The sequence below is a fragment of the Blastomyces dermatitidis genome (assembly GCF_000003525.1).
Source record: "Blastomyces dermatitidis ER-3 genomic scaffold supercont1.3, whole genome shotgun sequence".
In the NCBI taxonomy this organism is placed as follows: Eukaryota; Fungi; Ascomycota; class Eurotiomycetes; order Onygenales; family Ajellomycetaceae; genus Blastomyces; species Blastomyces dermatitidis.
Window position 1 is genome coordinate 2,203,367 of NW_025544776.1, and position 10,732 is coordinate 2,214,098.

At 39.7% G+C, this 10,732-nt stretch overlaps 2 protein-coding genes across 3 annotated transcripts; one reads left to right on the forward strand and one right to left on the reverse strand.

The window, feature by feature from the left end:
* Positions 1 to 5,398: 5,398 nt before the first annotated feature.
* On the reverse strand, positions 5,399 to 7,988 carry BDCG_02899 (L-lactate dehydrogenase (cytochrome)). The gene is made up of 3 exons (XM_045418472.1): positions 7,259 to 7,988; positions 6,012 to 7,187; positions 5,399 to 5,920 (listed from the first exon to the last, which is right to left on the reverse strand). The coding sequence occupies exons 1-3, from the start codon at positions 7,398 to 7,400 to the stop codon at positions 5,709 to 5,711; spliced, it is 1,530 nt and encodes a 509-aa protein (XP_045275037.1). The 5' UTR covers positions 7,401 to 7,988; the 3' UTR covers positions 5,399 to 5,708.
* Positions 7,972 to 10,732, forward strand: BDCG_02900. 2 transcript variants are annotated; one of them, XM_045418473.1, is made up of 6 exons: positions 7,972 to 8,250; positions 8,315 to 8,454; positions 8,556 to 8,733; positions 8,843 to 9,333; positions 9,446 to 9,636; positions 9,743 to 10,732. In XM_045418473.1, the coding sequence occupies exons 1-6, from the start codon at positions 8,121 to 8,123 to the stop codon at positions 9,792 to 9,794; spliced, it is 1,182 nt and encodes a 393-aa protein (XP_045280212.1). In that variant the 5' UTR covers positions 7,972 to 8,120; the 3' UTR covers positions 9,795 to 10,732. The 2 variants fall into 2 exon arrangements, with proteins under 2 accessions (XP_045280212.1, XP_045280213.1); XM_045418474.1 differs by having other exon boundaries at positions 7,972 to 8,229.

Below are 10,732 nucleotides of genomic sequence, written 5' to 3' on the forward strand. Positions count from 1 at the left end.
ATATAGAAACTTCACCATCATCTTCTCTGTTGCCTCTGAAACTGCTTTTGTAACTGATCAGCCAGTAGTGTAATCAATAGCAGTGATTATTCATCAATTTCCATTTAGTGTTCACAGTAATATGTTTATGAGATTCACTTCTCATTATTTGAACAGTTGTATTGTACACTTCATCTGATGTTACACTTTCTCACATTCTAATTCTTTTATAGATTCTTTTGCAACCTGGTAATTCAGGCACTCATGAGTGTATATCTGAATGTTCTCAGTCATGCTTGGCCAGTATGCTCTTGATTCAAGTACATTCATAAGTTCAGAGCTTTCTAAGTGACTGAATTCTTTGTGCATGTGAGTCATTAAGTCACATTGAAATGAAGATTCTAGATAGAAAGCTTCTGCATATTCTAGATTATAATAAAGCACAATGTTGTTTTTCAATTTTCTCAGCTTGAAGTTCAGAAGCATCTCTTCTACTACTTTCATGAGACACTTATCATCTGATATCTTGTCATTCTTCAAGTGAGAGATCATGATGTTCACTTATTCTGATTTCTTGTATCTTCTCAGTATGTTTAACATGAACATCTCTTGTACCTGGTTTGCAGAACCCTCACTTATGAAATCAGGTCTGTGACTGATTGTGTCAGATATCACTGTATTCAATCTCTTTCAGTATTTGATATGAAGATTGTATGCTTAGAACTCTGAGATTCAACATACTAAGTGTTTGAAAGGTTTTATCATTAATTGTAGATAGATGAGACTTTTGTAATTTATGATCATCATTGTTATATGCCTGTTATTGATATATCTATCTCATAATATCAGTATATGCTTGATTGCTAGCAATTCCTTTTCATGCACTGAGTAATTGAGCTCAGTGTCTGATAGTTTTCTATCATTGTATGTCATCAGATGCAGCTTGCTGTTCTTACTCATCTGTAGAAGAATGTCTCTGATAGCTCATTTGAATATGTTCATCTCAATGTAGAAAGATTTATTACAATCTGATTGAATAAGCACTGAGAATGTTGTTACATATTCTCTCAGTGTGAGAAAAGCCTCTTTACATACAGCATTTCAGATAATTGAATAAAACTTCTTCTTTCACAGATTTGTATTCATTTCTCTTAAGAGATCTGAGAGTGATGCAGATATTTGTGTGAAATTCTTGATGAATCTGCAGTAATATGAGATCAACTTAAGAAACTGTCATACATGGTGTATATTTCTCAGCCATGATCAATTCACTATAATATTCAATTTCTTCAGAATGAGGTGTATACAGCTATCACTCACTACATATCTCACAAACTTCAACTCTTCTGTTTCAAACACACACTTGATTAATTTGATGTAGAGCTTATACTCTGTCAGAGTTATAAGCACTTTATTAAGATGCTTCAGATATTTATTATATGAGTTTGAAAAGACTAGAATGTCATTGAGATATATGAGATATGAGGTTTCATTCTATTTATGAAGAATTGTATTCATTATTATTTGAAAAGTGATAAGTGCATTTGTCAGACTGAATGATATTATCAGGAATTTGAACTTCTCTCATTGTATATTAAATGTAGTTCACAGAACTAACAGTTTATCTACACAGATCTGTCAGTATTCTGAGAGAAGATTAATCTTTGATAGATATCAGGTGTTTCTGACTATATTCAACTGTTATTGAATCTGTAGCAGTGAATATTCATTCTTGATTATAAGCTTATTAAGTGCTTGATAATTGATACACATTCATCACTTCTCACTCATCTTTTTCATGAATAGAACTGAAAAGCCTCACACACTTGATAAGAGTTATATGAGATCATGTTCTAGAAGATCTGTGATCTGATACTTCTGTTCTTTAAGATGTATTTGTGACAGAGGGTACACATTCTGATTGACTGATTTTGTGTCCCTCATATCAATCTCATGTACAAATCCTCATTCTGGTGACAATTTCAGTGAAAGATCTGTTCAGAAGATCTTTTCATACTTCTTTAGAAGCTTCTTCATACACTTATTCTTCTGTATATTTTTTATCTTGATTTTCTCCACTTTCAGGTCCTGTATAACATACAGAATGCTTTCAGATAAGGTCTTGTGAATTATTCTCTTTACTTATTGATGTGTAAGCAGATTTAACTCTTCTATATCAGAGACATGAAATATTCTTCTCATATCAGTTGATAGAATTGTATGAATCATTTTCTTTCTATCAGTCAACTGCATATAGCATGTATGTCATTGAATCTGCAGATTGAACCTTTGAAACTAATTAAGTCTGAGAATAAGATTGTATTTCATGTTCTGCAGCTCTCACGCTCAAATATAGCAAGATCATTCTCTGAAGTGCAAGGAAACTCTTACTCTTACAGATGATATCAAATATCAGTTATCAGATAATCTTATGTATTAAAGATTCTTCACTCAGTGAACCTCTTTCAATCTTTGAATTATATGATTATCAATATATTATGTAGAAGCTTCTGTGTTCACTAACACTTTTGCAGTCATCTCTTGATTCTTACTCAAGTGCTCTCTATACATTAACATTTCAGGTCTTAAGACATTGAGATGAGTGTTCACTTCATCATTCTCATCTGCATCTCATTCAGAAGCCTGCTTCTTCTTTGCATTTGCAGAATTCAGAGAGTCATCTAACACAGGCATCTCTTTCACTTTGAAGGCTTTTCATAGAATATCAGTGAGTGTCTTCAAGCTCACTGATTCTGCTAGTTTTTTGACTGCACACACTGAGTGCAATCTTTTACATCATGATTTTAGTGTCTGCAGTTGAAACAAGCTTGATACTCACAATATCAAGGTTTTCACTCAGAGAATCTCTTTTTCAGAGAATTCAGTGCTTTAGTAATAGCATTCAGATCTAGATTCATCACATTCAGATGTATGACTTGTGTTATAGAAGTCTGATTATCTGTTCTTCACTAAGATATACTCAATTGCAGTATTTTCTGTTATAATTGACTCACTTATTTCTATACAATGAGGATATTGTATGCTTTCTTCACTGTGCCTGGCTGTGAGATTAAGCATTTTCATTTCACTCTCAACTCAGATGTAAGATCATAAATGAAGATCTGTAAATAAAAAGATGTTGAAAGCTCTTCATTCAACATGAGATAGTGTAAGCTGAAGTGTGTGAAGTATAATGTAAGATTACTTACTTGTCTACACTCAGTGAAGTATTTATAACACTTATCTTATATATTCACTTTCTCAAAGTTATGCAAGATTCATTTGGAAAACTCATTTCATATTTGTGAGAATGAATATCACTCTGAGTCTGTGAGATTCATCTTTTCATCAGTTATTCATAATGACTTTACTTTTCTGTGTAGAAATGCAGCAGATCTTAAGACTTGTTAAAATTCTGTTAACTGTCTGTCTGTGAGTTCATATTTAATCTGATAATATAATTGCATCTGACTTAGTCAGCTGATTACAGCATCATTTTTTCAGTCATTATTAAAGCTTGATAACTTTGACAGATCTTCTGACTTGATGTATTTCATGCTCAGATTCTCATTCTGTGCAGCAGTCTCTGATGATGTGTATACTTCTGAAGAGATTGTGAATAATCATGATAAGATCTTCAGATTTAATGTAGTTATCTATCTATGTAAATATTTGATCTTCTGCTGCAGGCCTAAGATCTGATTTTCTCTATTCTTATTAATGATGATGATTGCATCAGTGAAGCTCTTCATAGTGAATACTTGATCTGCAGTGAATGCTAATTATTGTTTGACTTCTGTCTCAGCCTGTCACTGTGTATACAAGATCTCAATCTTGTTTAGAATTCTCATATATATACAGAGCTTTAATTCCAGTTCAGCAGTCTCAGTCACTTTTCTTACTGCTTTGAGTAAATTCTCTGAGAGGTTCTGCATATCTTCTGATTCAGATAGCAGAGAAGAGTGTTATTCATATTAGCTAGAGAAGATATTCATTTCAGTGATTTCTCATTGATTATATGATATCTATTATTATATTGCTGTATTATTATATGATTTCTGTTATCATTGTATGACTTCAGTGATGATTATTCTCTCTTTTATTCTTCTTTTGAGTAGAGAGTGAACTTCTTTGAATCTGATTCACTGCTTCCATTCTCTTTCTCACACCTCATCTGTTTGTGTCTCATATGTGGCATTTGCCTGGATGTGAAGTTTTCTCTCAACAAGTGAAGCAGTATCAATTGAATGTTCTTCTGCTCACTGCTCTTTGTATGCTATCTTTTGAGATGTTTCTAGAACCACTCTGACATAATAACTATGAATTACTTTGTAGATGGAATTATCATGCTCTGAAGAAGCCTGTGCTTCTCACTGGTTTTTAGACATGCTATCAGATGTGATTCAAAGGTTGCTTAAGTCAGTGTATGATTACAGGTGTACACCGGCTTCTTATATTGTAATCTTGTATGCTAAATTAATTAGTGTATGCTATGGCCCCTTTGCACTTGTACGCGTACGCTAGTAGTTCGGAAGCGGCCGCGTTATTATCCGACGGTTGTACGTTCTTCCGAACCACATAAAAATAGTAACTTTATATCAAGAATGAAACTAAATGAAATCAAATGAGATCACTTTCTCATTTTTTTCAAGTCATGGTTTCATTTTAAGATCTGATATATAGTCACTTTGCATGTTTATTTAATAATTAGTCCCAGTGAGATTCATGCTAAGAAATGTATGAAATCAGATTAAATGAGACTAAATGTGAAATTCATGATCTCAGCAGCCAGTCTAATTATTACTTATATTCTTAATAGAACTGATTTACTTCTTATCAATAATATTAACTGTGTGAAATTGCTTCACAGTTAGTAAGATCTCTTTCTTTTATAATAAATAGTTCTCAGAGTCTTTGATTTTCTGATATACTTAATCTGATCTTGAAATTTCTTCAAAACTTTCATTAGAGTAGATGTTCTTTCTTATTTCTGTAAGAACTGTATCAGATCTACACTAACAGTGTTATCAGTATCAGTAGTCTCAATTACTCTGCTAGCTTTCATCTGTTCAATTTTCTATTGAAGTTTTATTATTTTCAACTTCATACAAGCTATCTCACTCACAGAGAATAAATTACATAGATTATTTCTGTGATTTGACATTCTGATAATATTGTGAACAAGTGAATCTGTAGAACTGTTCTTATAGTTATTTATTATAGATGTTATCAAGTTAACTGTTATTTTCTATTACACTTTCAATGCTTCTGAATTTCATTTTCTATATACTGATATGTATTTCTTCATTAAATCTGATATTCTATCAGATCTTAAATTAATCATAGATTCAAAGAGACATCTAGACATGTTCAATAATACATGAATATGTGATTAGCATGTTATCAGCAGTTATTTATAGAAGGGCTTCATAACCTGTTGAAGAATAACATTGTTATCTATGTGTAATCTATCTAAGATGAACCTATATACAAGTTGAGTGGCACGTGATTAGGGTAGATGTAGTAATCACCAACAGCATTTTTTCAACCAATCATATCACAGAATGGGCACCTTCTATTCTAATCAGGTTTTGAAACACCTAACATATTGCTTCGCTTCGCTCCGCAAATGAATACAAAATACTAACACCACAAGCGGTAACTCTAGCCAAAAGCCTCTATCATTTAACTATATATATGTATATAACTAGATACGGAGAATATAATAACTATAGCTTCGCCCTATACGCACCTCCATTCCACAACTTCGACGGCGGACTGGTCCGCCCGCGGCCACGCGCCACAGAGTGAGCATAAGGATGGGTGGCCGAATCGGGAACGAGGTGGTCGATATCTCCTGTATTGACGAAGCCCGGATGTGTCTCTTCAAGCGATGTGATTCCTACGAGTCTCATCGCACCCTCTAGTTCGTCTTTCATGACTGTTTTGGGGAGCAGTCAGTATATGCGCACGGGGCATATAGAAATTAGAACATAAAAACGGCCAGTCCTGTAAGGACAGGAAAAACTTACTGTCAAACAAATGCTCCACCCCTTCCTGTCCGTAGTTTGCAGAGAACAGTACGCTCCTTCCCATCCCCACCGCCGTGGCGCCGAGACACACTGCTTTCAAGATATCTGTTCCCCGACGGATTCCACCATCTACGTAGATTTCCATCTTATCGAATATCTCAGGACAGCGCTTATGTAACTCAAGCAGGGTGACGAGGGCCGGCGGGCTGGTGTCCAAATTGCGGCCGCCGTGGTTACTCAGCAGAATCCCGTCCAGACCAGCCTTCATTGCCAGTATCGCATCATCAGCAGACATGACGCCCTTAAGCACAAGGGGAAGATGGGTGTGTTTGCGTGCCCAGATTAGATCTTCCCATGTTAGCGCCGGGTCAATGAAGCCGGCCATGACACGGCCCAATCCACCACCTCTCGAGTCATTCTGCGCTCGCTGTGCAGACATGGGCACACTTAGATTTTCATCAGCACGAACCCTTTCGTCCGCCTCTCGCTTGCCAGGCCATGCAGCGTCGACTGTGATGAATATCGCCCGTATGCGTGGGTTATCTGAGCACTCTTTAAGATGTGCGGCGGACTTGGCGCGGTCCTTATTGACGTACAGCTGGAAGAAATAATTCGCCTTCGGCCCTGCGGCGGTTATATCTTTCATAGAATAGCTGGCGCTGTTGGAGATACCCTGCATGATGCCTCGGGTTTCGCATGCGCGGGCCACGGCCAGCTCACCATCCGGGTGAATGAGTTTCACCATGGCGGCGGGACTGACGAAGAGGGGCATGTTCACATCGCAGCCTAGTATTTTAGTCTTGGTATTGACTTCTTTCACATTGCGGAGGACACGGGGGCGTAACCAGGTGCGGTCGAAGAACGACTTGTTGGCATCGCGGGTGATAAGGTCGTTTGAGGCGCTGGAGTAGAAAGCCCATGTTTTTGCTGTGGCTGTCTTAGAGGCTACAATTTCGAAATCATGGGCGTTTATCAATGTGGTTAGAGCTGGTTTCTCATTGTCTGGCAGGTGATTCACGCTTTGTTCGGGAGGTTCTTTGAGCCATTCATCATCAATGGTGTTCCGGTCTAGAACACCCTTGAGTTTATCCCCGGGAAGACTGTTCTCAATGAGACTTGGGGGGTGAATCTCCGAATATGCCTTCGTTGCATCTCGTCCGGCATACTTGAGGATAACTATCAAAAGCCGTCAATATAACTCGCTGCACAGTAAATATAAAAAAAAAATTGGGGATCGCGGTGCGTACTGCTAGGCCCTCCAGGGTGCTCTTGAAGGAAGTCAGAGACGTCCCAAACTTGGTTATCAACAACGATCCAACAATCATTAGCTGCCTTATGTGCACCAACTTCCAGTGCGGAGATATGGGGTTTATTGTTAGACTTCGACATGATTGTACAAATTTTTGTTGTGTCAATTTTCTCTCTGCCAAAACCATAGGGAAGTCTGCCGTTTTTGACCGCACGAAATGAAGCGATCCTCTGAGTCTCTGACGGCGGGGGAATCAATGAAAAAGAAATGAAAGAGCTGCTGCAATTGTCGGGTCACCAAGTGCGGAGTCGCGAATAGCCCACTACCCCTGAAGCGCGAATTTTCTTTCTGGTCTTTGTCTTGAATATCCAGTAGAGAGAGGCCTTTGTTTTTTTCAAGAGTATCAATGACGAGGCTTACTCAAATAAGATCGAACTTCGCTGATGGGCTGGGGATTTACGATGCAAGGAGATCATGCTCGATGACAGATGCCGAACGGGGCTCGCCATACTATTCTGTGGGGATAGAACCCATGGCCCCCAGGCTTCGCGATGCCGAGCGGTAGCGTTGAGACAAGCAAAGACCCCACTTGTATGGTTCCGAGCGAATCGTGAGAAAGATATTGAAATTCCAGCCTCCTATTAGAGTCTGCGTTGAAGTGAAGCGATGGTCGGGTCGTGGAGGTAAAAAACGTTGAGCCAGATTTGGCCGACAATGACTGATTTCCACATCCCAGTGCTTTATATGCACTTCTTCCGGAAATACTATTTTCCTATTTCCCTTGCACTTTACTTTGGATTCAATATCAAAACCATTTGGAAACAAAATATCAACTCATTATTTGGAGATTTAGTGGTCAAATGATACAGTCTCATTCGTTAAGGACTCTCTATGTCGGGTTAATTCGTGCTGGCAAACCCTTCCGTTATACACTACTTCCAAAAGCTAGAACGTATTCGGTGCTGAGTTGTAAGCTTACCCCTCGACAAGGTGAGTGAGATACTTGCCCTCTGCCTTCGATATAATTCTCACTTGCTTGTATCTCCATATATAGCACATCACAATTTATTGCTGCGGTATGACTCAATAAGGAACTGTGTAAACACGCCCACTCAGAATTATTTCCCGTCAAGGCGCAGTGAGGTTACTCTAGCCAGCATGGGAGAATCTATCAAACAGCTGCGATATGCCGACGTAGGTTCGCATCACATGTTCTTGTTTGCGTAGCTGAACTTCACAGGCGCACCCTGTCAAACTTCGCAAGAAGAATACCGCTAAATGTTTTTACGAAACAGGTTGCAATCAACCTTGGGGACCCAGTATTCACGGGTGTCTATCACGGAAAAAAGGTTCATGAAAATGACTTGGATGATATTATCCAGCGGGCACTGGATGTCGGCTGTCAAAAACTTATGGTCACAGGCTCTGACCTAGACGAGTCGAGACATGCTGTAGAAATGGCCAAAGCTCATCGTATGTATTCGCATACCTCCCTGTGAGGCTGTGACCAACTCTTCCCCCCAACCTTACACAAACCACAATGGCCATGATCGACCCGAATTTTCGCCTAACATTAATATAGCCGGTATCTGCTACGCCACCGTCGGCGTCCACCCCTGCCAGGCAAAACTATTCGACTCCTACCGAGAAGGCCCAGAGAAGATGTTAGAAGAGCTGCGGACACTCGCGCTCGAAGCCAAGGCATCTGGCCATGCCGCAGCATTCGGCGAGATAGGTCTTGACTATGACCGCCTTTTCTTCACGCCCAAGGACCAGCAATTAAAGTACTTCGAGGCACAGCTGGATCTTGCAGTCGAGATCCAACTGCCGCTATTCCTGCATTCGAGAGCTGCTAGCGAGGATTTCGAGCGGCTGCTCACCCCACGTCTGGCGAAGTTGCCTAAGGGTGGTTTGGTGCATAGCTTTACTGGTACTATGGAAGAGATGCAGCGGTTGGTGGCCTTGGGGTTGGATATTGGTGTGAACGGGTGTAGTCTTAAGACGGAGGAGAATTTGGAAGTTGTTAAAGCAATGCCCCTTGAACGGATACAGATTGAAACCGATGGGCCTTGGGTATGTATAATCTTTTATTTTTTATTTTTATTTTTTTTTTCCTTTGGTTAACATTCGTTCCTTATTCAAATTTTACGCGACTTATATACCGAGTATACTTACTGCTTAACAGTGTGAAATCCGGCCCTCACATGCTTCCTATAAATATCTTGAGGGCGCCCCACCGTTACCGAAATCATTCAAAAAAGAGAGATGGCAAAAGGGCTGCATGGTAAAGGGTAGAAATGAGCCTATGGCCATCTACCAGGTTGCCCAAGTCCTTGCGAATTTGAAGGGCATATCTGTCGAAGAGGTTTGCGAAACGTAAGTTTTTTAACATATTTTTCCAAATTGCCCCGTTAATAGTTGGTTGTAAACATGTATGTATTCACATTTGTGCTAACCGGGGTGATGTCCTGCTCTGAGATAGTACTTGGCAAAATTCGATAAAAATGTTTGGTCTTGGAGAAAATAGGGCTTGAGCAAGCTCTTGCAAAGACCAGGCTGCCGCCACTTGCCTCTGAACAGTTATGAAAGTACAGTGCATACATACATACGAAATGGAAATAAAACGTGGGCCGTGAGTGAGCTGGATAGTGCACACATCGGATTTATTAGTTACATAGATTAGAAACACAATGAAGCAGAACTAGAGAAATTACGGGTGGCCCGATTAAGGTAAGCGCCGCTGGGCATGGATGCTTAGGCGACTCGCACTCGCCACAACTACCATACGAAAAAAAAGAAACGAAAAAGGAAAAAAGAAAAGAAAAGAGAAAAAGAAAAGAGAAAAAGAAAAAACTAAAACAGAGCAAGAAACATAAAAGCTCCTGAGCAGCCCGCATGCATAGGTTTGTTTTTTAAAGAACCTCCAAAGAGGCTGTGCATTCTAGTTTTGCAATTGCAGTGGAAGCGATTCGATTACCGAGCTGGATATCTGCTTTTTGAGTTTATATTTAGCTCGCTTTCTACGGAGTACAAAAACTGCAAAGCAGATATGTATGTACATAGATATCTAATAATAATCCGACTTGTACAATTAATAATGAATCCATTCATTCCCCGCCATTATTCTCTCTCTCCCCGCGCGGTGGCACTCCCGAAACATGCTATCGCCACGTGACCCTCTCGGTTGCTGCGGAAGGTGTGGCGGCCGGGGCCGGAACAACCAGCTCCGGCACAGCTTGAGCTGTCTCGCCGCTCGCGTGCCAATTGTCCGCTGTTTCCACGAACGGCCTCAACTTCAACTTCAACCTCAACTTCGACTGAGACTTCACCCTCCGCCAATCCTCCCCGCTGCCATTCTCCCTTCTCTCCCTTCCCTCAGCCTTCCCTCAGCACCGTGCCCAAAGAGCAGCGTCTCTTCAAAACTCCACCCAAGCTCGCCATTGTCATTCAGATCTACCTCCTTACTATGGAT

Coding starts and splice junctions, on each gene's coding strand:
- BDCG_02900 (XM_045418473.1), top strand. CDS start 8,121: ATGATACAGTCTCATTCGTTAAGGACTCTCTATGTCGGGTTAATTCGT. Junction 8,734..8,842: donor AGAAATGGCCAAAGCTCATC/GTATGTATTCGC, acceptor ACATTAATATAG/CCGGTATCTGCTACGCCACC. Junction 9,637..9,742: donor GTCGAAGAGGTTTGCGAAAC/GTAAGTTTTTTA, acceptor GCTCTGAGATAG/TACTTGGCAAAATTCGATAA.
- BDCG_02899 (XM_045418472.1), bottom strand. CDS start 7,400: ATGTCGAAGTCTAACAATAAACCCCATATCTCCGCACTGGAAGTTGGT. Junction 7,188..7,258: donor GCACCCTGGAGGGCCTAGCA/GTACGCACCGCG, acceptor GGCTTTTGATAG/TTATCCTCAAGTATGCCGGA. Junction 5,921..6,011: donor GGTGGAGCATTTGTTTGACA/GTAAGTTTTTCC, acceptor TCCCCAAAACAG/TCATGAAAGACGAACTAGAG.